Consider the following 21040-nt stretch of genomic DNA (forward strand, 5'->3'; position numbering starts at 1 on the left):
TAAAATTATCGGGTCCACGATTCAGTGGTTAAATCAGTGGATCATTGCTAGACGATAGTTTTAATTAAAAAAAATTATTTTTAAAACACAAGACAACAATATTGTCAAATATATATTATTTTGCTCACATTGATTACAAATGCTCTATAGGTACCATAATGGTCATGGTTGTGATATTTAGAGCCTGTTTGGGAATGATTTTTTCCTCAAAAAAATTGATTTTTTGATCGTTATTTCACTATTCCAACCGTCATATTTGACTTCTTCTTTCATAAGTGGACCTTACTTTTCTCCCAACGATCAAAAAGTCAATTTTCAAAATCACTCTTAAACAAACTCTTAATATTGGTTGCCCAAGTTTGAATCTCTATCGTTGCAAATTGAATTTAAAATTTTGCTTTGAAGTTTTGTTTTCCTCTTAAATCTGTCCTATTTGGACGGTTATTGAGTGGTGTAACCAATTCTTATTCGGTTCTTTTGTTTAGTGAACCCTTTAAGGCATCCAAACAGGACCACCATTCGGTTCGTAGGTTGGAACCAATCAATCCAGTCGAATTTTGAATGTTATACTTAAGACTAGGAAAAGGCTAAATCGAGGTGGTTGTTCCAAAAAAATATATCCTTTTAATACTTCTATCTGCAATCTTTCATTTTTTGTCATTCAAAAACTAGCGACCGCCATGCTTGATAACGGTTTTTGCAAAAAAATTGTTTTGCTAGTTTAAAATGACGAATTCACCATCAAATTAACAAAATGGAGAGAGTGTGGAACAATAGTAAGGAGAAGATAACATTTTTCTATCTATGAGTAAGTTGTCGATGTCACGCCCTTCCATGGTACTCACAACCATTACTCTTCTCTAAACTCGTACCTCCTTTATGTATTGATTTGTTTTCATACTCTAAAAAGTTTTTTTTTGCTGATTGGAAAGACTCCAATAGAGGAAAATTTGTATAAAACCATATCCAATTCAAAAAGCCCATCATCATTATGAACAATAACTATGGTTTTATGTTTTACCAAACTAGTGCCAATAATTAGTCCCGATTGATTTAACTAAAAAATTTGATAACAATTTAAGTGAAAGTAAAAAATTTCATAGAACCCACAAATTTAATCAACTTTTATCAAAATCTACTAAAAATATGATTTTTAACATAACTAAACAAAAGCTTTATATACCTACGGTAAATATGAGTTCGCCTTATGAAGTAATATAACTGAATAGATGGACCAACAAAACTTTATTAATAATGCGAGTAGTCACTCATGTAAAATGGATATGGCTAACCCATTCTCATGTATACATACATTTTCAACAAATAACAAAGCAGTACCCATTCTCATTGCTATTCTATTCACTAAGGAACCCCTAATTCACTTAACACACACTTAACCACTTTAATCAATGCAAGAGGCAAATAAATTAGAGGCGGCCACCACCACCACCAAAGCCTCCGCCCCCACCAAAGCCGCCTCCACCACCACCACCTGCACCTCCTCCTCCTCCCAATCCTCCACCAGCTCCAGCACCAGCACCTCCACCAAGTCCACCACCACCTCCTGCACCTCCACCAAGTCCACCACCACCTCCAGCTCCTCCACCAAGACCACCACCAGCTCCACCTCCCAGTCCTCCACCACCACCTGCTCCTCCACCTAGTCCACCACCAGCTCCACCTCCCAGGCCTCCACCACCACCTGCTCCTCCACCTAGTCCAGAACCACCTCCTGCTCCTCCTCCAAGTCCACCACCAGCTCCACCTCCTGCTCCTCCACCAACTCCACCACCAGCTCCTCCTCCCAGTCCACCACCAGCTCCACCTCCCAGGCCTCCTCCACCACCTGCTCCTCCACCTATTCCAGAACCACCTCCTGCTCCTCCACCAGCTCCTCCTCCCAGTCCACCGCCAGCTCCACCTCCTGCTCCTCCACCAAGTCCCCCACCAGCTCCTCCTCCCAGTCCACCACCACCTCCTGCTCCTCCACCTAGTCCACCACCACCTCCTGTTCCTCCACCAAGTCCACCTCCAGATCCACCTCCCAGTCCACCACCACCTCCTGCTCCTCCACCCAGTCCACCCCCACCTCCTAGACCTCCCCCTCCGCCTGCACCACCTCCAAGACCTCCACGATGACCTAAACCACCACCTCCACCGAACCCACCACCTGCACCACCTCCAAGACCAGGCCCACGAAATAAGTGCTTATCTCCTTCATCTTCCCTAACATCAGCAAATACTACACCATCAAATATCAAAACAATCGACACAAAAACCACAACACAACTTGAAAACGAACTCATCCTAGACATGCAACACAATTCTTGAACTTGGCCTATATATAGTAAAATATATATCACATGGTAAGTAGGTCCACTATATTAATTAACTGTCCCCTTCTATTGCATAACATAAATGTATGTTTTCATAATTGGACAACTTATTTACTTCTCTCAACTGTCCTCTGCTTCATACTGTTAATGCCAGCACTTCTGCCATTATTTCTTCATTGCAGAATTTGACTTTGAGGCTCACACTTTAATTTAGTTCCCATCCAATAATATAAATCCATAATGGTCATTGCCCAATTACTCAGTTTTATAGAGCATCCGCATTTTGTTTACAACTTTTGTCCTGAAATCCCGCGTTGTCACCTAAATTATTGATGGACGGGAATTTAGGCATCGGAAATGTATGATGCTTCTTTGAGACAGACCTTATGTTTCTAATGCGGACTTGCCATTCTTTTGTTTATTCTTCTGATATATACTGCATATATATGCTCGCACATGGATAAACAACTACAGAAAATACTACGATATGAACAGTTTCTGAATGAATAATGCAGACAGAATTAAATGAGCCAACCTAAAGTTGGAATGTGATGAAGAAAAAGCTAACGTTATTATTCGGGCAAAGATAATCGTGCACGGATGCCGACCTCAAATTTGACTAAAATGAGCTAACCTACACCCTAATAGTTGTCATAACATAGTACTCAAAACTTAATTTTTATGAATAAATCTCTTCTATCTGTAAAAATTTGACACTTTAATTGACCCTCACTCCCATGTGAATTGAACCCGCGTGAATAAAAAATGTATTGTGAGTGAGCTATCAAGCCCTTCCTAACAACATAGCTTGATTGAATTTTTATTGATGTACTTTGTTAGATCCATCCATTATTATTGAGATATTTTATAGGACCCATACATTTTGGGAGCCGTGTGTCCCGTCCCTTGATGTACATTGACCAAGTCATGCACATAGTGCTCGTTGGTATAAATTATAATTTAAAGTTAAAGTCAACATTGATTTTTAACTATACATTCACAATTACTACTCACTTATTATTCACATAGCTTGTGGACCCACTTTTAAGTTTCGTTATAATCCCATTATAATTTTATTCAGACAAACACTAGGCTTGAGCTCATGTGTTGTGGAGTAAAGGACATGCTTAACAAACTCTTGGGGGTATGAAGTAGGGTTATCTTGGCATATAAAAGGAGAGTAAAATCTTGTGTTTATCAATTCTATAAACTAACTATGATAATAGTGAAACTTTGGCTTTCAAAATTATAAGACCGTCGATAATTTTCCCTTTCAATAAATTCATTTAATAGAATAAATTAGTAAAAAGATATAATTCAATATAGTTTTCTACAAAAATATCGTATAATGGAAAATAAGTTATTATATTTAAAGAAAAGTACTATTAATGAAATATAGTTGCTTCAAGTATTCAAAATACAAGTACGTAAGTTGTTAAAAAATATTTTTATTTTAAAGTATTTCTAATTAATTTTTTTAAAGGAGGTCTTTTTTACTAGGAGGGGGCATTTTTCCCGGAACCGGTGAAATCGGACGGGAACCGTTTAGAACCGGCCGGTTCGATTCCGGTTCTTCTAAAAAATAATTTTGTTTCGGGACAAATTATAAGAACCGATCGGTTTCACTCCGGTTCTTGGTTCTAGTATGGGAACCGTGGTGAACCAAACGGTTCTCATAGAATTTTTTTTAGTGGGCATTTTTTTCTTTTTTGGTAAAATATAAGACTTACTCTCCAATTTGTCCCGAAACCAAATTGGTAATATATATGACTTACTCTTAAAGTGAAAATAAACTTCCATCAAAGTAAAAAAAAATTAAAAAAAAAAATTGTATTATAACAACTTAAGCAAAAGGCAGTGACATATGGAAATGAAACGAATGTTTATGTATATAATTCATATGTCACCTTTTAATTAAATAATTGAGAAAAATATTGAATTGTGATTACCTGAAGGCTCAAGAAAATGTTAAAAAGGACCCTTCAGTTGGCATTTTTTTCAGTAAAATATATGACTTACTTTTCAAACACTTTTATTTTGTTTTCATTTTGATGAAAGTTTGTTTAATCATTGAAGTACTAGACGATTTATATAAGTTAATATTTGTTTGATAATAGTAACTTATATCATTTGGATATTGTTTTAAAATTTGTATACTTAGTTTTCTTTTAATCTTTGTATAATATGTTCGGTTCTTCTATATTTTTTTAAAAATATCACATTGGTAGTTTCTTTAGATTTTTTATTAGTAAATATTTTATTTTGACATCTTTATGTAAAGAACCGGACCGGACCGAACCGGAACCGATTGGTTCGGTTCCGATTCAGTTCCATTTCCATAGCTAACAATGGAACCAATGGTTCCATTTCTAAAATTCTAATTGGTATTCGGTTCGATTGGGTTCCTTTTAGAACCGGATCGAACTGAACCACGCCCACTCCTATTTTTTACTACTAATAAATTTGACAAATAATATTCTTAGCCTTTAATTTTATTTTTTATTTTTTTTAACAGGGGAGTATATTTGGACATGGTATAATGATTTTAAAAGGTTTTTAAATCCTTTGACTAAATTATCCTTTAACTAAAATCTTATTTTGATTATAAATAAGATATAGGATAAAATAAGCAAAGCATGAAAACAAGAGTAATGCTTTTTAGCATTACTAATAATAAAACAACAGTTTAAGTATCACTAAATAAAAGATACCATTAAATGAATTACATAATTTCAATTTCAATTGAATCTATCATATAACATCACATAAAATGATGATCTAACACCAACGGTAGATATCATCATTCAATAAGTAAAGGCACATGAAGTCTGTTGGCTCGGCCCATCATATGTGGCTGATTCGTCTCGTGAGAAAAATTGGGCTTGTGGGAATCATGGGTCGAGCCAAGTTTGATCACCCATAAGACCAATTTAAAAAAAAAAAATCCAAAAATTTGAAAAAAGCTGCATTTTACATTTTTTTTTTAGAATATATAAAAGGGGTGCATTTTTGCAGAATGTTTTAACGGCCACTGTTGCTTGAATTAAGGGTGGACGTTGATATTGGATACCGTAGACGACGATAACGAGCAAGGTAAGACATTACACGCTGACGCAAGATAGTCGACCCCCCATGAGCGCTCTAACTCCACGCGAGGCCATCGATTCCCATGGACGCTCTACCCTTACGGTAGACCATCGACCGGCATGAAATTACCTATAGAGTCATCTCAACACCTAGCTATAAAATCTCTGATGAATTGACAAGGTCACGTAGTGGTTACCACGAGCACAACCTCCGTGCGAGAAGTTAAGACCCCCCACTCAGAACGTGGGGGTAATGGGAAGGCCAACGTGGGGACACGTGGCACCACAACTACCTGGCTCTCACTCGGCTTCCAACGTCTATAAATACCCCCGAGGGCGACACATTTATGGATGACTACATTTTTTCAGCCATCTAAATTTCGACTTTTTTTTCCCCTAACAAGTATATTGATTCTCACGCCGGAGGTAAAACGGGGGAGAAAGCCCCGTCCTCACTTTTCAGGTTACATACACCCGTCAGAGTAACAAAAATACCAAAGGCCGCGAGGCAGATCAGGAGGCATTACTCCACCACCATTTCATTGGCGCCGTCTGTGGGAAGCTACTTCCATTGAACACAAAAGTTATGTCAAGAAGATGAATAAGAAGTAATACATGATTAAAGACGACTGCGAAAGAGATGGAGTCAGAGTTAGTCGCAAGGGGCCTCGACCCACTGCCTCCACCACAGTGTGTGACACAAAGCCAATTCAACGTCCTAGAGACCCAGTTGGCGATGATGATGACCCTTTTGCAAAATTAAATGCAGAGAGCCACCCTCCTATTGCCCCACTCGACGGAGGCCGCCACCCTAGGGGACGTACATTGAAGCCCCACCTGTCATCCAATCGGTGACAGGGGGCTTGGGGTCTCCAGGGATGACAGTCAAGCAACCTCGTCACCCGTGGCAGTTCTGGAGCGAAGGATGGAGGAGATCATGATGCAGAAGATAAATGATGCATTATCCAGGAGAAAGGACAAGCGTATGCAGATTGTTTTGGAAGAAGACTCGTACGCACCTGAAATTATGGCGATCCATCTACTTAAGGGCTTCAAGCATGATAGAAGCTTACGACGGGGTCATGGATCCGCTTGACCACCTCCGGACCTTCATTGATTTAATAAGGCTCTATGCAGCACCCGATGCAGTAATGTGTCAGTCTTTCCCCCCGACCCTCAAGAAAGAAGCTAGGGACTTGGTGGCATGGCGACATTAGCCCCCAGTCTATCCAAACGTTTGATAAACTCTCTAGGAGTTTTGTGGTCTACTTCCTCATAGTAAGAGGAAGAGGAAGGCAACTATTGGCTTGATGCAAGTCTTTTAGAAGAAAGACGAGTCTTTGCAAGAATACTTGGCCAGCTTCAGTCGAATTACCTCCTATAGGGTTTTGGAGGGGCCACAGTAATTTCAAAAGGGACTGTGCAGCTTCCAGTCACGTTAGGAAGATAGCCAACCACTATAGTGATTGTGGCGAGCTTCTAAGATGTCAAAACCCCCATCACCTACAATGCAATCTATGGTCGACCACTACTGATGCAGCCGGGGCCATCCCCTCAATCTATTACCTGGTCATGAAATTCCCAACCAGCAGGGGGTCGAGTGCGTGTGAGGTGATCAACAAGCATCCAGGATATGTTATGTCGACTAACATCAGCTAGAGGAGCACTACCGGTCATGATGCTAGATGTCGAGCCTCCACGAGGGCGGATCAAACCACTTGACATGATCGAAAAGATCCCCGTATCAGAAGGCGGGAGTTCAGCATCGGGGTTAGGTTGGAATTTGACGAAAAAGGAAAGTTGGTGAAATGCCTAATAGATAACCTGAACGTTTTCGCATGGAGCTCAGGCGACATTACTGGGATCAGCCCAGCAATCGTACAACATCGCCTCGACGTCCTACTAGGAGCCAAACCAGTGAAGCAGAAAAAAAGAACCTAGTCCCCGAAAGGCAAGAAGTAGATAAAGTGGAGGTGGAAAAACTACTACATGTTGGTTTTATTTGGGAGGTGCAGTACCCCGAATGGCTAGCCAACATCGTGCTAGTTAATAGGAAATGACGCATGTGCGTGGATTGCACTGGGCTAAATAAGGCATGCCCAAAGGACTCATACCTGCTCCCTCGGACAGATCACCTGGTCGCTGCCACATCAGGTCATGAAAAGCTCAGCTTCCTGGACGCGTTCTCCAAATATCGTTAAAACTCTATGGCCGAGTTCGACCAGGAGAAGACGTCATTTATCACGGATTTCGGGAACTATTATTTCATGGCCATGCCATTCGGCCTAAAAACGCGGGACAACTTACCAGAGGATGGTGAATAAGGTCTTTTGGAAGTTGATCGAGAATATCATAAAGGCCTACGTCGACGACATAGTGGTAAAAAGTGTCAAGGCCAGCGACCACGTGGCCTGTCTACAGAAAGTGTTTGATGTAGCTCGATAAAATAGCTTAAATTTCAATCCGAAGAAATGTATTTTTGGTACAATCGATGGGAAGTTCCTAGGCTTCATGATCACCTAAGAGGCATTGAGGTAAACTTCGACAAAATATAGGCAATACTAGAAATGAAGAGCCCCACTAAAGGCCCTTAATCGTTTTATGAGTCAGGCAGTCGATAAATGCTACCATTTTTTCAAAGCAATGGAGGGCTTTATTAATTTCGAGTGGATGTAGGAGTGCAAAGAATAACTGGAATCTTTGAAGCAGTCACTACAGTAACATCCAATTTTAACCAGTCCGTGCCTGAGGGACGTACTTCACACCAAACAGTCAGCACAGTACTAGTGAAAGAATTCCCAAAGGCATAAAAACCAGTCTACTACGTAAGCTTAGTCCTCAAGGGCACAGAGACGAGATATAGCATCGTCGAGCAACTGGTGCTCAAATTGATTGTCACGATCCTACATCAACCAGAGACATCCAGAAGGTTGTTGAAATGGGTGATCGAATTGAGCGAGTTTGACGTCGAATTTAGGCGCAGGAGGGCCATCAAAGCGCAAGCTCTAGTAGATTTCATCATCGAGCTCACCATCCCACTAGAACCACTAGAAGGGCAAAAAATGGATTGGAAGACTTTTGTGGATGGCTCCTTGAGTGCAAAGGGATCAGGAGCATGGATCATAATGATCGGACCGGACTATGAAGAATTGGAATATTCACTATGCTTCGAGTTCCCTGCTACCAATGATGATGCCGAGTAGGAGGCAGTTCACAAGCCTAGGTCTAGCGGCTAGGCAGAGGGTGTCTTTAGTAGAGGTTTACAGTGACCCGCAGTTAATAGTTGGATAGGTGTTAGGGGGTTTGAAGCGAAAAATGGAAAGATTGCGGCATATCTGATGAAAGTAAGTGATTTAAAAAGGGAATTCAAAAGTTTTCAGATGACTAAGGTCCCACGAAAAAATAATGCGTAGTCAGACGCATTGACAAGGCTCACATCGATAAGCCCGAGATATCTACCACGGGGCAGCGAACGTGCAAGTTCTATGACAACCCAACATTCAAGGCTTGGCCGAGGTGAAGAATATTGAATATGAAGAAAACTGGATGGATCCACTGATCAAATATCTCATGGATAATGAGGTGCCAGAAAACGCCTGCGAAGTAAAAAAGGTTGAGGGTTCGAGCAACCTTTTTTACTATCATCGATGGGCAGCTCTACAAGCGGAACTTTACATTGCCATATCTGAACTGCTTACTTCACGGAGGTATGTAGCTGATATAGGTCACATGGTTAGGTGGCGAGCCTTAGAACCTAAAAAAATGGCTAAGGTCCTTAATCGCTAGACCCCTTTCTCGACGGTCGACATAGCCAACGCGGCTAGGTGGAGAGCCTTAAAAGTCAAAAAATTGGCTAAGACCCTTAACCACTAGACCCTTCTCTCGATGGTCAACATGGCCCAAGCGGCTAGGCGGAGAGCCTTAGAAGCCAAAGAATTGGCTAAGGCCCTTAACCGTTATACTCCTCTCCCGACGGTCGACATAGTCCACGCGGTTAGGCAGAGAGCCTTAGAAGCTAGAAAATTGGCTAAGGTCCTTAACCACTAGACCCCTCTCTTGACGGTCGACATAGACCACGCGACTAGACGAAGAGCCTTAGAAGCCAAAAAACTGACTAAAGCCCTTAACCGTCAGACCCCTTTTCCAATGGTCAACATAGTCCACGTGACTAGGCGTAGAGCCTTAGAAGTCAAAAAATGGCTAAAGCTTTTAACCGCTAGACACCTCTCTCAGCGGTCAACATAGCCCATGCGGCTAGAGGGAGAGCCTTAGAAGCCAAAAAATTGACTAAAACCCTTAACTGCTAGACCCTTCTCTCGATAGTCAATATAGCCTACGCCGCTAGACGGAGAGCTTTAAAAGTCAAAAAATTGGCTAAAACCTTTAACCGCTAGATCCTTCTCTCGACGGTCGACATAGCTCATGCGACTAGGCGAAGAGCCTTAGAAGCCAAAATAATTGGCTAAGGCCCTTAACTGCTAGACCCTTAGAAGCCAAAAAAATTGGCTAAAGCCCTTAATTGTCAGACCCCTCTCTCGACGGTCAACATGGCCCACGCGGTTAGCGGAGAGCCTTAAAAGCCAAAGAATTGGCTAAGGCTCTTAACCGTTAGACCCCTCTCTCGATGGTCAACATAGTCCACGTGGTTAGATGGAGAGCCTTAGAAGCTAAAAAATTGGCTAAGGCCCTTAACCACTAGACCCCTTTCTCGACGGTCAATAAAACCCACACGGCTAGGCAGAGAGCCTTAGAACCCAAAAAAATTGGTTAAAGCCCTTAACCGCTAGACCCCTCTCTCGACAATCGACATAGCCCTCGTAGTTAGGCGAAGAGCCTTAGAAGTCAAAAAATTGGCTAAAGCCCTTAACCACTAGACCCCTCTATCGACGGTCGACATAGCCCACGCAGCTAGGCGAAGAGCTTTAGAAGCCAACAAATTGGCTAAAGCTCTTAACCGCTAGACCCCTCTCTCGATGGTCAATATGGCCTACGTGGCTAGGTGGAGAGTCTTAAAAGCCAAAGAATTGGCTAAAACCCTTAACCGTTAGACCCTGTTCTCGACGATTGACATAACTCACTTTGCTAGGTGGAGAGCCTTAGAAGTTAAAAATTTTGTTAAGGTTCTTAACCGCTAAGGTCAACGTAGCTCACACGGCTAGGCGGAGAGTCTTAGAACCTAAAAAATTGGCTAAAGCCCTTAACCGCTAGACCTCTCTCTCGACGGTCGACATAGCCCACGCAGTTGGGCGGAGAGCTTTAGAAGTCAAAAAATTGGCTAAGGCCCTTAACCGCTAAACCCCTCTCTCGACGATCAACATGGCCCACGTGGCTAGGTTGAGAGCCTTAGAAGCCAAAGAATTGGCTAAGGCCCTTAACCTTTAAACCCCTTTCTCGATGATCGATATGACCCATGTGGTTAGGCGGAGAGCTTTAGAAGCTAAAAAATTTGCTAAGGCCCTTAACCGCTAGAACCCTCTCTCGACGGTCCACGTAACCCAGGCGGCTAGGCGAAGAGCCTTAGAAGCCAAAAAATTGGTTTAAGACCCTTAATTGCTAGACCCCTCTCTCGACGGTCAGCATGGTCCACGTGGTTAGGTAGAGAGCCTTAGAAGCCAAAGAATTGGCTAAAGCCCTTAACCGTTAGACCCCTTTCTCGACGATCGACATAGCCCAAGCGGTTAGGCGGAAAGCCTTAGAAATTAAAAAATTTACTAAGGCCCTTAACCGTTAGAACCCTCTCTCGACGATCAACGTAGCCCACGCAGCTAGGCGGAAAGCCTTAGAAGCCAAAAAATTGGCTAAGACCCTTAACTGCTAGACCCCTCTCCAGACGGTCAACAAAGCCCACGTGGTTAGGTGGAGAGCCTTAGAAGTCAAAAAATTGGCTCAGGCCCTTAACCACCAGACACCATGCCTGACGGTCGACACAACGCAAGCGGGAAGACGGAAACCCTTCGACGACAAAAAAAATAATAAAATAAAAGAAAACTTTTTGAGAAAGGGAGATGCTACCTCTTGCCCAAAAACATCGACGAGGGGTAGGGGCTAGTGATATTGGATGGCATAGACGACTGCCTGCGATAACGAGCAAGGTAAGGTATTACACGTTGACGCGAGACAGTCGTCTCCCCATGGGCGCTCTACCTCCACACGAGGCCATTGACCCCTATGGAAGCTCTACCTCTGCGCGAGATTGTCGACCTCCCAGGTGCTCTACCTCTATGCGTGGCCATCGACTCCTCGGGGCACTCTACCTTTATGGAGACCATCGACCCCCCGGGAACGATCTACCTCTACGAGAGATCGTTGATCCCCTGGGAGCTCTACCTCTATGAGAGACTATTGGCCTCTCGGGTGCTCTACCTCTACAAGAGACCATCGACCTTCGCGCTCTACCTCTACGAGAGACCGTCGACTCTCGGATGCTCTACCTCTATGAGAGACCGTTGACCCATCGGGGGCACTCTATCTCTACGCTAGACCATCGACCCGCCGGGGGCGCTATACCTCTACGTGAGAACGTTAACCCCCTGGGTGCTCTACATCTACGAGAGACCATCGATCCCTTGGAGGAGCTCTACCTTTACAAGAGATTGTCGACCCCTCTAGAAGCTCTACCTCTATGAGAGACCGTTGATCCCCGAGTGCTCTACCTCTACAAGAGACCGTCGACCCCTCGGGTGCTCTACCTTTACGAGAAACTATCGACCCCCTGGTGCTTTACCTCTACGAGCGACCATCGACCCTCTGAGGACGCTCTGCCTCTACAAGAGACCGTTTACCCCCGGGTGCTTTACCTCTACGCGAAACCGTCGACCCTTCGGGAGCACTCTACCTCTACGCTAGACCGTCGACCCATTAGGGGCGCTCTATCTCTACGAGATACCGTCGACCCCCTCGGGTGCTCTACCTCTACGAGAAACCATCGATCCCCCGAGTGCTCTACCTCAACGTGAGACCATCGACCGGCATGAAATTACCTATAGGGCCATCTCAACACTTAGCTATAAAATTTCTGATGAATTGACAAGGTCACGTAGCGGTTACCATGGGCACAACCTCCGGGCGAGAAGTTAAGACCCCCCACTCAAAATGTGGGGGTAACGGGAAGGCCAACGTGGGGACACGTGGCACCACAACCACCCGGCTCTCACTCGGCTTCCAACGTCTATAAATACCCCCGAGGGCAACATAGGTATGGATGACTGCATTTTTTCAGCTATCTGAATTCCGACTTTATTTTCTCCTAACATATAAACTGATTCTTACGCTGGAGGTAAAATCGGGGAGAAAGCCTCGCCCTCACTTTTCAGGTTACACACGCTCATCGGAGTAGTAGAAACGCCAAAGGCCACGAGGCAGATCAGAAGGCATTACTTCACCACCATTTCAGACGCGGTTTGATTTGGACATTTTGTGCTATATTTTCAAATGAAACCATTTCATATGGTTTGAAATTTTTTTAAATCAAACCAAACTATTTTATTTTTCGAAACAAACCAAACAAAACTATAATTTGCGATTTGGTTCGATTTTAATCCGCGATTTACCTATCGATATTATATTAATATATTTAAAACAAGTTAACATATAAGTTTAAGCAAGAACTAATACTATTAAATGTTAAATTATATTCATATTTACCATGAAATTCATGAATAAATTATATTCAAAGTTGGTTGCTAGAAGATTTTAATAGAACAAATACATTTTTCTTCATTTTTATTATCATTTCTTGTTTGCCTTTTATATTGTTATGTAGCGGTTGGTAAAAATAGAGTCACATTCTGCTATTATAGTTTGGTTATAACTCTTTTCGTCTTGCTACTGAAATGTTAAATAAGGATTGAGTAGAATGTGTTTAGATGTACAAAGATTGATATATTTTAAGCTTATTGGGAATTGAGGAATTTTATTTTCTAACTATTTTATGAAAGTAGAAGGTAGTAGTACTAGTTAGGGAATTTTAGCATTTTCACAGTTAGTTTTCTATTCAAACTACAACCCACAAGTGTATAATAAGTTCAAAAATAACAAATAAAATAAAGAAAAACGGAAAACAACTTGAATGATAATCTAAGACTTATCGAGAGAAAAGAAAAAAAAGAGGCGATTCAGATAAAAATTAGCAAACTAGCAGACGAAAGGCGATTGGCGATTTGTTCAGTAGTGGTAGACAAACATCAAATATTTGGAAAATGATAGTTTATATTAAGGCTTCTGAAGCTTTGGACATGATTTGTTCCCGTAGTTTGTTGAATTATGATTAATTTTATTTATATATATATATATATATATTTTCATTTCATATGATTTGAGAATAATTTTAGTTTAGTTTAGATATTGGATAAGGACATATGTTGTGAACTTGTTAAACCATGGGCCAATAATGATGAACCCAATTTACTTTCTATGATTATTCCAATGGGTAGGTTGTAATTTGCATTGCTAAATTGAAATTTTTTCTAAAAAGAAAAAAATGTAAAATTTATAAGTTAATAAAATTAATGTTTTATTTAAAAAATTTAAAAATAGTTTGGTTCAGTTTGAGGGAAAAAATTGTTGGTCCCCATGACCCCGGACCAATGGTTTTGATTCGATTTGCGATTTCGTAATTTTTTTTTTTTTGCATCCCTAACTTGAATTTGTACATTTTGTGAGCCGGTCCAACCAAGCGGACTCGTCTCACTCAACTAATCCCTAGACCTGATTGGCCGGTATGTTGAGCTCGAGCTGAATGTGGTCCATGCTCAAACGAGCCGGGTTGAACAGCTCACAAACGGCCTCAGCCCATTTTGACACAAGATGGAAACATGTTTACACAAAAAAATTATATGGTCAATGCCTAGAGTTTCAAATATGTGACAATTTATTTGGTCTACAAGCAAACTTCTATCTCAAATGACATCAAAACATAGAAAGTCGTGTGTTTAACAAGATATTTCAGTGTACGAAAGTACTGACAAAACTTAATATTGGAAATGAAACTATAACAAACCTTACTAGCATTCGAGATATGTTTTCCAATGCGAATTCAGGTGTTAATTTTCTACTTCATAGTACATTTTCAAAACCATATCCTGATACAGACTAGCAACATACAAGGTTATGTGCCAAAACATGAATTCACTTGTACATGATTAGTTGTTCGAAAGAGATTAAAAGTAAAATAGTTCAGTCGTAGAAGTGAAATCCAATTGCAATTGCCATGATTCCAAGAGGAACAAGTAAATAGATGATCTTGTTAATAGACTCCAATGTCTTGCCACGGTCATATTCAGGCTGTGGTGGAGATAGAATCGCGCTAGCCGGAGTAGGGTTGGTCGAAGGATCAACCTCCCCGACATAGAATTCGTCTAGCATCAATCTTGCAGCACTGCCATGGCCTGCGTTCTCAAATTCTTCGCTAGCGTCCTTACCTAACAAATAAGCCTCACCCAACATAAGGTATATGGAAGTCGACAGAATGAATTATTTTTATTAGTAAAGATTCGAATGATGGTTTACCTGCTGCTGCTAGTAGGACTTCTTCACCACCCGGATGGTCGTCCAAGAAGTTTGTTACATTATATGCCTGTACAGGGCCAGAGCCAGGACGGACTAAAATTTTTAATGTTGGACTAATATAAAACGAATTCACATTTAAATACTGGGTTTCTGATGCAGAAGCGCGGGAGAATGAAGGAGAGACTAGAGTCAGATATGAGACCATCCGAGAAGATAGAAAAGCCATTTTTCTTTGATGAAAAATATATATATATATATTTTTTTCGATTCGAATGAAAATGCTTTCTCTGGTCTTACACTTGTACTTACAGTCAAAGATCTTCAATTTGAGAGCTAAATTCCCAATTCTTGATCTGTGTTTTGATTTATTACCAGATCACTTTACCATGGCTATGTGACAGTAATTTTTTTTCCCCTCTCCTTTGAACTTTAGGAAACATCTTATGCTATGTCCTTTTACATTCTCTTGCTATAGATTTTTACCCTATTTTACCTGGGATTTTTATTAGTAAAGATTCGAATGATGGTTTACCTGCTGCTGCTAGTAGGACTTCTTCACCACCCGGATGGTCGTCCAAGAAGTTTGTTACATTATATGCCTGTACAGGGCCAGAGCCAGGACGGACTAAAATTTTTAATGTTGGACTAATATAAAACGAATTCACATTTAAATACTGGGTTTCTGATGCAGAAGCGCGGGAGAATGAAGGAGAGACTAGAGTCAGATATGAGACCATCCGAGAAGATAGAAAAGCCATTTTTCTTTGATGAAAAATATATATATATATATTTTTTTCGATTCGAATGAAAATGCTTTCTCTGGTCTTACACTTGTACTTACAGTCAAAGATCTTCAATTTGAGAGCTAAATTCCCAATTCTTGATCTGTGTTTTGATTTATTACCAGATCACTTTACCATGGCTATGTGACAGTAATTTTTTTTCCCCTCTCCTTTGAACTTTAGGAAACATCTTATGCTATGTCCTTTTACATTCTCTTGCTATAGATTTTTACCCTATTTTACCTGGGATGGAGTTCAAAACCTAAATTTAATGACAGATAAAAATTTGTTTAAGGGACTAACACTTATGGTAATAATCCGAAGTCTGGGATGTTTTTTGTACCATTTCACAGTGGAATTTATCCTTGACGGATTGTTTGTGGTAGAAACACTGGTTTTCTTAATTATAACTGTTGTTTGTATCAGTTTTTGCCTTCTGAACAAATCTAGATTTTGTTGTGAAAGGACCGTTCTTTGCTTCAATATGTTGTGTTTCATCTGCCTTATGATTTCACCGAACATTTAGAAAATTCTTAAGTTGAGCTTCACATAAATAGTCCTAGTTTAAGGGTTTGATTGAAAATGTTTTCGAAAAGTCAAAAACTACTAAAACTAAAAAAATGCTTTTAAATATATTTGGATAGTTTTTTTGAAAGTGTTTTGTTTGACTAAAAGAGGTTTTCGGAGAAAGGTGGTCTCGGGACAAGACTTTTGAAAAATTAAAAGCTAAAAAGAAGAAGTACCGCCAAATTGACAAGGTAACTTCCTTATAAATGTTTTTTACAAGAAGCAAAGTAGAAGTCCTACCAAATGGACCCTAATTCTCTATCTACAAAAGTTTAGATGTGACAATTCGTAGTCAAGGTGGTTCAAGAATAGCGTTAGGGGTTGGATCAAAGGCGAATTTTACAGAAATAGAATCTTGCAGATGATTCAAAAGCAGATGATTCAAAAGCACAAGAATTTGTTTAACTAAATTCACTTTATCAATCACAAAATTAACCAGCTGAAAAACACACATAAATTTTGATTACCTTGGCATTTATGATGACCCAACAATCCTTAGGAGTGTTATGAACTGAGACATGAGAATAGCTAATCACCTTGCTATCAAACCCCATTAATCTGCCTCTTCTTTCTGATGGAAACTTGGCTTCAATTGTGATGATTCTTTTTTCTCTGAGAGGGGCAGATTTCAGAAAATTATTAAAATTTCAGTAATATTGTAATACACATTGATGGACTCGCCGGGCTGCATGAAAGTGATATATAATTATTTTTATAATGATAGATTGCGACATTCAGCATATAATAATGGGGGATATCAAATGATGTTAACATTAAGATTTAAATCGTAAAACAAAGTAGGAGTATTTTCGAAGTTGTTTTTGGCTTTATTAATAATGGAGAATGCAAAGTTGAGATCCCTTTTATTTTTATTGTGTGTAGGTCAAATTTATACGAGATAAAGAAATTTTAAAAATATTACGAAGTCCAAACATAAAAGGCTTAAAAAATATTAACATAATTGTAATATTTCTTGGGAATAATCGTACTTTACAAAGCTCAGATAAATTTGAATATATATATACACACACACTCACACACACACACACACACACTAATCTGCGTCTCGTGCGTTGCACGAATTTTGTATTTATTTTGGTTTTATTAGCGTAAAATTTATAGATTGTACAAAAAGTATTTGGAAATAAGAAATGTTTGTTTGATTCTCATCTTTTGATCGACTGTATATTTTATGTCACGATAATTTATTTTTATTCTTATAAACAAGTATAATGAATGTTGTGATTGTATATATGTCAACGATAATTTATTTTTAATTATTTATTGTATTTTTTTGTTTAATGTAGTGAAGATATTTTTTTTATCTGATATTGCAAATAAGTTGTAAATTGAATTTCGTAAAATACTTTTCTTTAGCAATTTCAATTTGAGAAGCTATACTTGTAGTTCAAAAATAACCCATGCAGTTGTAAATTGAAAGAGAATATCCACATACACAAATATTTAAATAACAAACTCAGGTTCGCACGTAAAATAGGTTGAAGTGGCACTTACTGAATGACCAACTCCCTTGTTGGTGTAAAAATTAGAACCCTAACAGCAGATCTATTTTTCGGATGATACAACAGTCACTCCAAAGATGGTGGGGCAAAAGAATTAAAAAAAAATTTAAATAAATTTATTTGAAAGAGAAAAAAATTAAAAAGAAATTTAAATAAATTGATAAAAAAACAATTATTTATAAAGTAAAATTTTCAAATTTAATTAAATAATATTTATATATTCTTCATTTAATTTTCATAACTTTATTTTATTTTTTACTTCTAAATAATTTTAGACAAATTTTTTTACTTATATAAGTAATTTTTAGTTTATTTTAAATTTTTTTTTTACTATAAGTGATTTTTTTATTTTTTTTTACTTATAAAAGTGGTCAGAACGGAATAAGGCGGAAAGTATGAAAAGTTGCGTGTTATATAGATTTACATTGCCTCTCTTACACTATATATATAATATAATAATATAAGCAAATGAGTTGGTTTGAAAAGGCGTGGTCATAGCGTATGAAAATGGAGAATGGAAAAGTAAAAAAAAAAATTGAATAATCCTCCATGCACGAAGACCACACTATATATAATTTTTTTTTAATTCTTTTCTCTTCAATTTTTTAACCTACAAATAACTTTTTCGTTAAAAATAAAAAATTAAGTTTTATTTCGAAGAGAAAAGAATTAAAAAGAAAAAGTAATTGATTTTTTTTAGAAAAAAATGACTTGTACATATTTGTTAACACATACGTTTAATCTCTGTTTAACTATTTTCGATATTTATTTAGATCATTCGATATCTCTACGATATAGTTCTCAAAATGACTTTCGAGAGAATGTAAAATATTTATCAATTTGACTATCATACAATTGTCGATAAATTTTTAAAGTTAGCTTGTTATCGAAAATTTCGAAATATAGTTTGAAAATGCCTACTTTGACGTCCCATAACATTTGCTACGATTGACCGTTTCACGCACCGTTAACGACATGTAATACTATGTCGTGAGTACTTCAAAACGATATTAAAAATGTAATATTTCGACTTCATTTGATATCTCGTAATGAACCTCAAAATGAACACAAAAATATAAGTTAAAAAATATATATATTTCTTCAAACCAACTTATATTTTTCTATTCATTTTCAGACTCATTATGGGATATCAAACGAAATCAAAATATTACATTCTTAATATCATTTTGAAGTAATCATGGCATAGTATTACACGTCGTTAACGGTGTGTGAAACGGCTAATCGTAGCAAATGTTACGAGATGTCAAAATAGGCATTTTCAAACTATATTTCGAAATTTTCGATAACAAGCTAACTTTAAAAATTTATCGACGATTGTATGGTAGTTGAATGCATAAATCTTCTCTACTCAGTAAAAGCTCATTTCGAGAACTATATCATAGAAATATCGAAAAAAAAATGTTGCGAAAAAATAATAAATAGTAATACAAAATTGATTTTTTTAAGAAAAACGACATATACGCATTTTTTAACGCATATATTTAATGTCCGTTTAATCATTTTCGATATTTATTTAAATCATTCGATGTCTCTACAATATAGTTTTCAAAATGAGTTTCGAGAGAATGTAAAACATATATGATTCGACTATCGTACAGTCGTTGACGAATTTTTAAAGTTAGCTTGTTATTGAAAATTTCGTAATAGTAATAAAATAATTGATTTATTTAAAAAAAACGACTTATGCGTATTTTTTAACACATACGTTTAATGTCCGTTTAACTTTTTTTTTATTTTTTTTAAATATTTGTGTTGTTTATATTATAAATTTTTTTTTCAATTTAAAATTCTTTTCTCTTAATAATTTCAAATAGAAACTTAGTTTTGATTTGCATTATAAATAATTTTTCTTTTCAACTTAAAATTCTTTTTTAATCTTTTTCTCTCTAATTTTTTTACTCACAAGTAACTTTTCGCCTCTTAGAAATATTTTCTATCTTATATTATTAATATTTTTATTTTTTTAATAATTTCAGATAATATTTAATTTTATAGTAATAATACTGATTTAAATATTTTGTGGTAGATATGAAAAATTGCGTATTGCAGTAAATTTAGATTATCCTTTCTTAAATATAATAATAAAATATATAGCACGCAAGGAAAAAATCGTCGTTTTTGCCCCTCACAAAAACAACGTCGTTTGCCTTGCCTGCTATATATTTTATTATACTGTAAGAAACTATTGTAACACGTAATTTCCATACCACCAACCATTCCGTGCTCAACCACTTTTATATAGATATATATAGTAAGGATATAAGAAAAGAAAATTCACTTTTATATATAAAAAATTAAAAAATAAAGATAGTATAAGACATAAAATATTTTAGAAAAAGTTATTTTAAGTAAAAAATTTGAAAAAAAAGAATTTTAAATTGAAAAAACGATTATTTATAACGTAAAACTACAAAAAAAAAAAATTTCTCTAATCTAGGTCTTTGTTTGGAATCATTAAGAGAAAAAAATTTTAAATTGAAAAAAAAAATTATAATGTAAACAACGCAAATATTAAACAAAAAAAAAAATTTACTCCGTGTACGGAGACAAAAAGTCTCTGTGCACGGGGAGACACAAGTCTCCGTGCATGGAGGCTTTTTGCCTCAGTGCACGGAGAGATACTTTTAATTTTTGTTTTCTTTTATTTAGGAATTGCATTCTTAAATAATTTTTTTGTACTTAAAATTTTTTTAATTCTTTTCTTTTCATAATAAAACTTAATATTAACTTTAAAATATTTTATCATACTGTAATAAAACGAAGTCGAAGTATATAAAATTTTTTTTTTTACTTTAAAATATTTTATTATACTGTAAGAAACTGTTGCAACACGTAATTTTCATACCTCCCACCACTCCATACTCAACCACTCTTATATAGATATATATAGTAGGGATATAAAAAAAAATTACTTTTATATAAAAAAAATAAAAAAATATTTTACAAAAGTTACTTTTAAGTAAAAAATTTGAAGAAAAAAGAATTAAAAAATTTTTAATTTTTGTTGTTCACATTATAATTTTTTTTCAATTTATAATTCTTTTCTCTTAATAATTCCAAACAAAAACTTAGATTTGAGAATTTTTTTTCTGTGTAGTTTCACGTTATAAATAATAGTTTTTTCAATTTAGAATTCTTTTTAATTTTTTTCTTCAAATTTTTTTTTATTAATCAGTATTTTTAATAGTTTGAGATAAAATTTAATTTTCTAGTAATAA

At 37.3% G+C, this 21040-nt stretch overlaps 2 protein-coding genes across 3 annotated transcripts; both read right to left on the reverse strand.

Moving 5' to 3' along the window:
• Positions 1-1427: 1427 nt before the first annotated feature.
• Positions 1428-2306, reverse strand: LOC111369174 (glycine-rich cell wall structural protein-like). The gene has a single exon (XM_022990650.1). The coding sequence runs from the start codon at positions 2304-2306 to the stop codon at positions 1428-1430; it is 879 nt and encodes a 292-aa protein (XP_022846418.1).
• Positions 2307-14369: 12063 nt separating this feature from the next.
• LOC111369947 (cytochrome b5, seed isoform-like) lies at positions 14370-16929 on the reverse strand. 2 transcript variants are annotated; one of them, XM_022991678.1, is made up of 3 exons: positions 16746-16929; positions 15462-15528; positions 14370-14841 (listed from the first exon to the last, which is right to left on the reverse strand). In XM_022991678.1, the coding sequence occupies exons 1-3, from the start codon at positions 16830-16832 to the stop codon at positions 14597-14599; spliced, it is 399 nt and encodes a 132-aa protein (XP_022847446.1). In that variant the 5' UTR covers positions 16833-16929; the 3' UTR covers positions 14370-14596. The 2 variants fall into 2 exon arrangements, with proteins under 2 accessions (XP_022847446.1, XP_022847445.1); XM_022991677.1 differs by lacking the exons at positions 15462-15528; positions 16746-16929 and adding exons at positions 14930-15422; positions 15955-16691.
• Positions 16930-21040: the final 4111 nt, after the last annotated feature.

The sequence above is a fragment of the Olea europaea genome, chromosome 20 (assembly GCF_002742605.1).
Source record: "Olea europaea var. sylvestris chromosome 20, O_europaea_v1, whole genome shotgun sequence".
Taxonomy (NCBI): Eukaryota; Viridiplantae; Streptophyta; class Magnoliopsida; order Lamiales; family Oleaceae; genus Olea; species Olea europaea.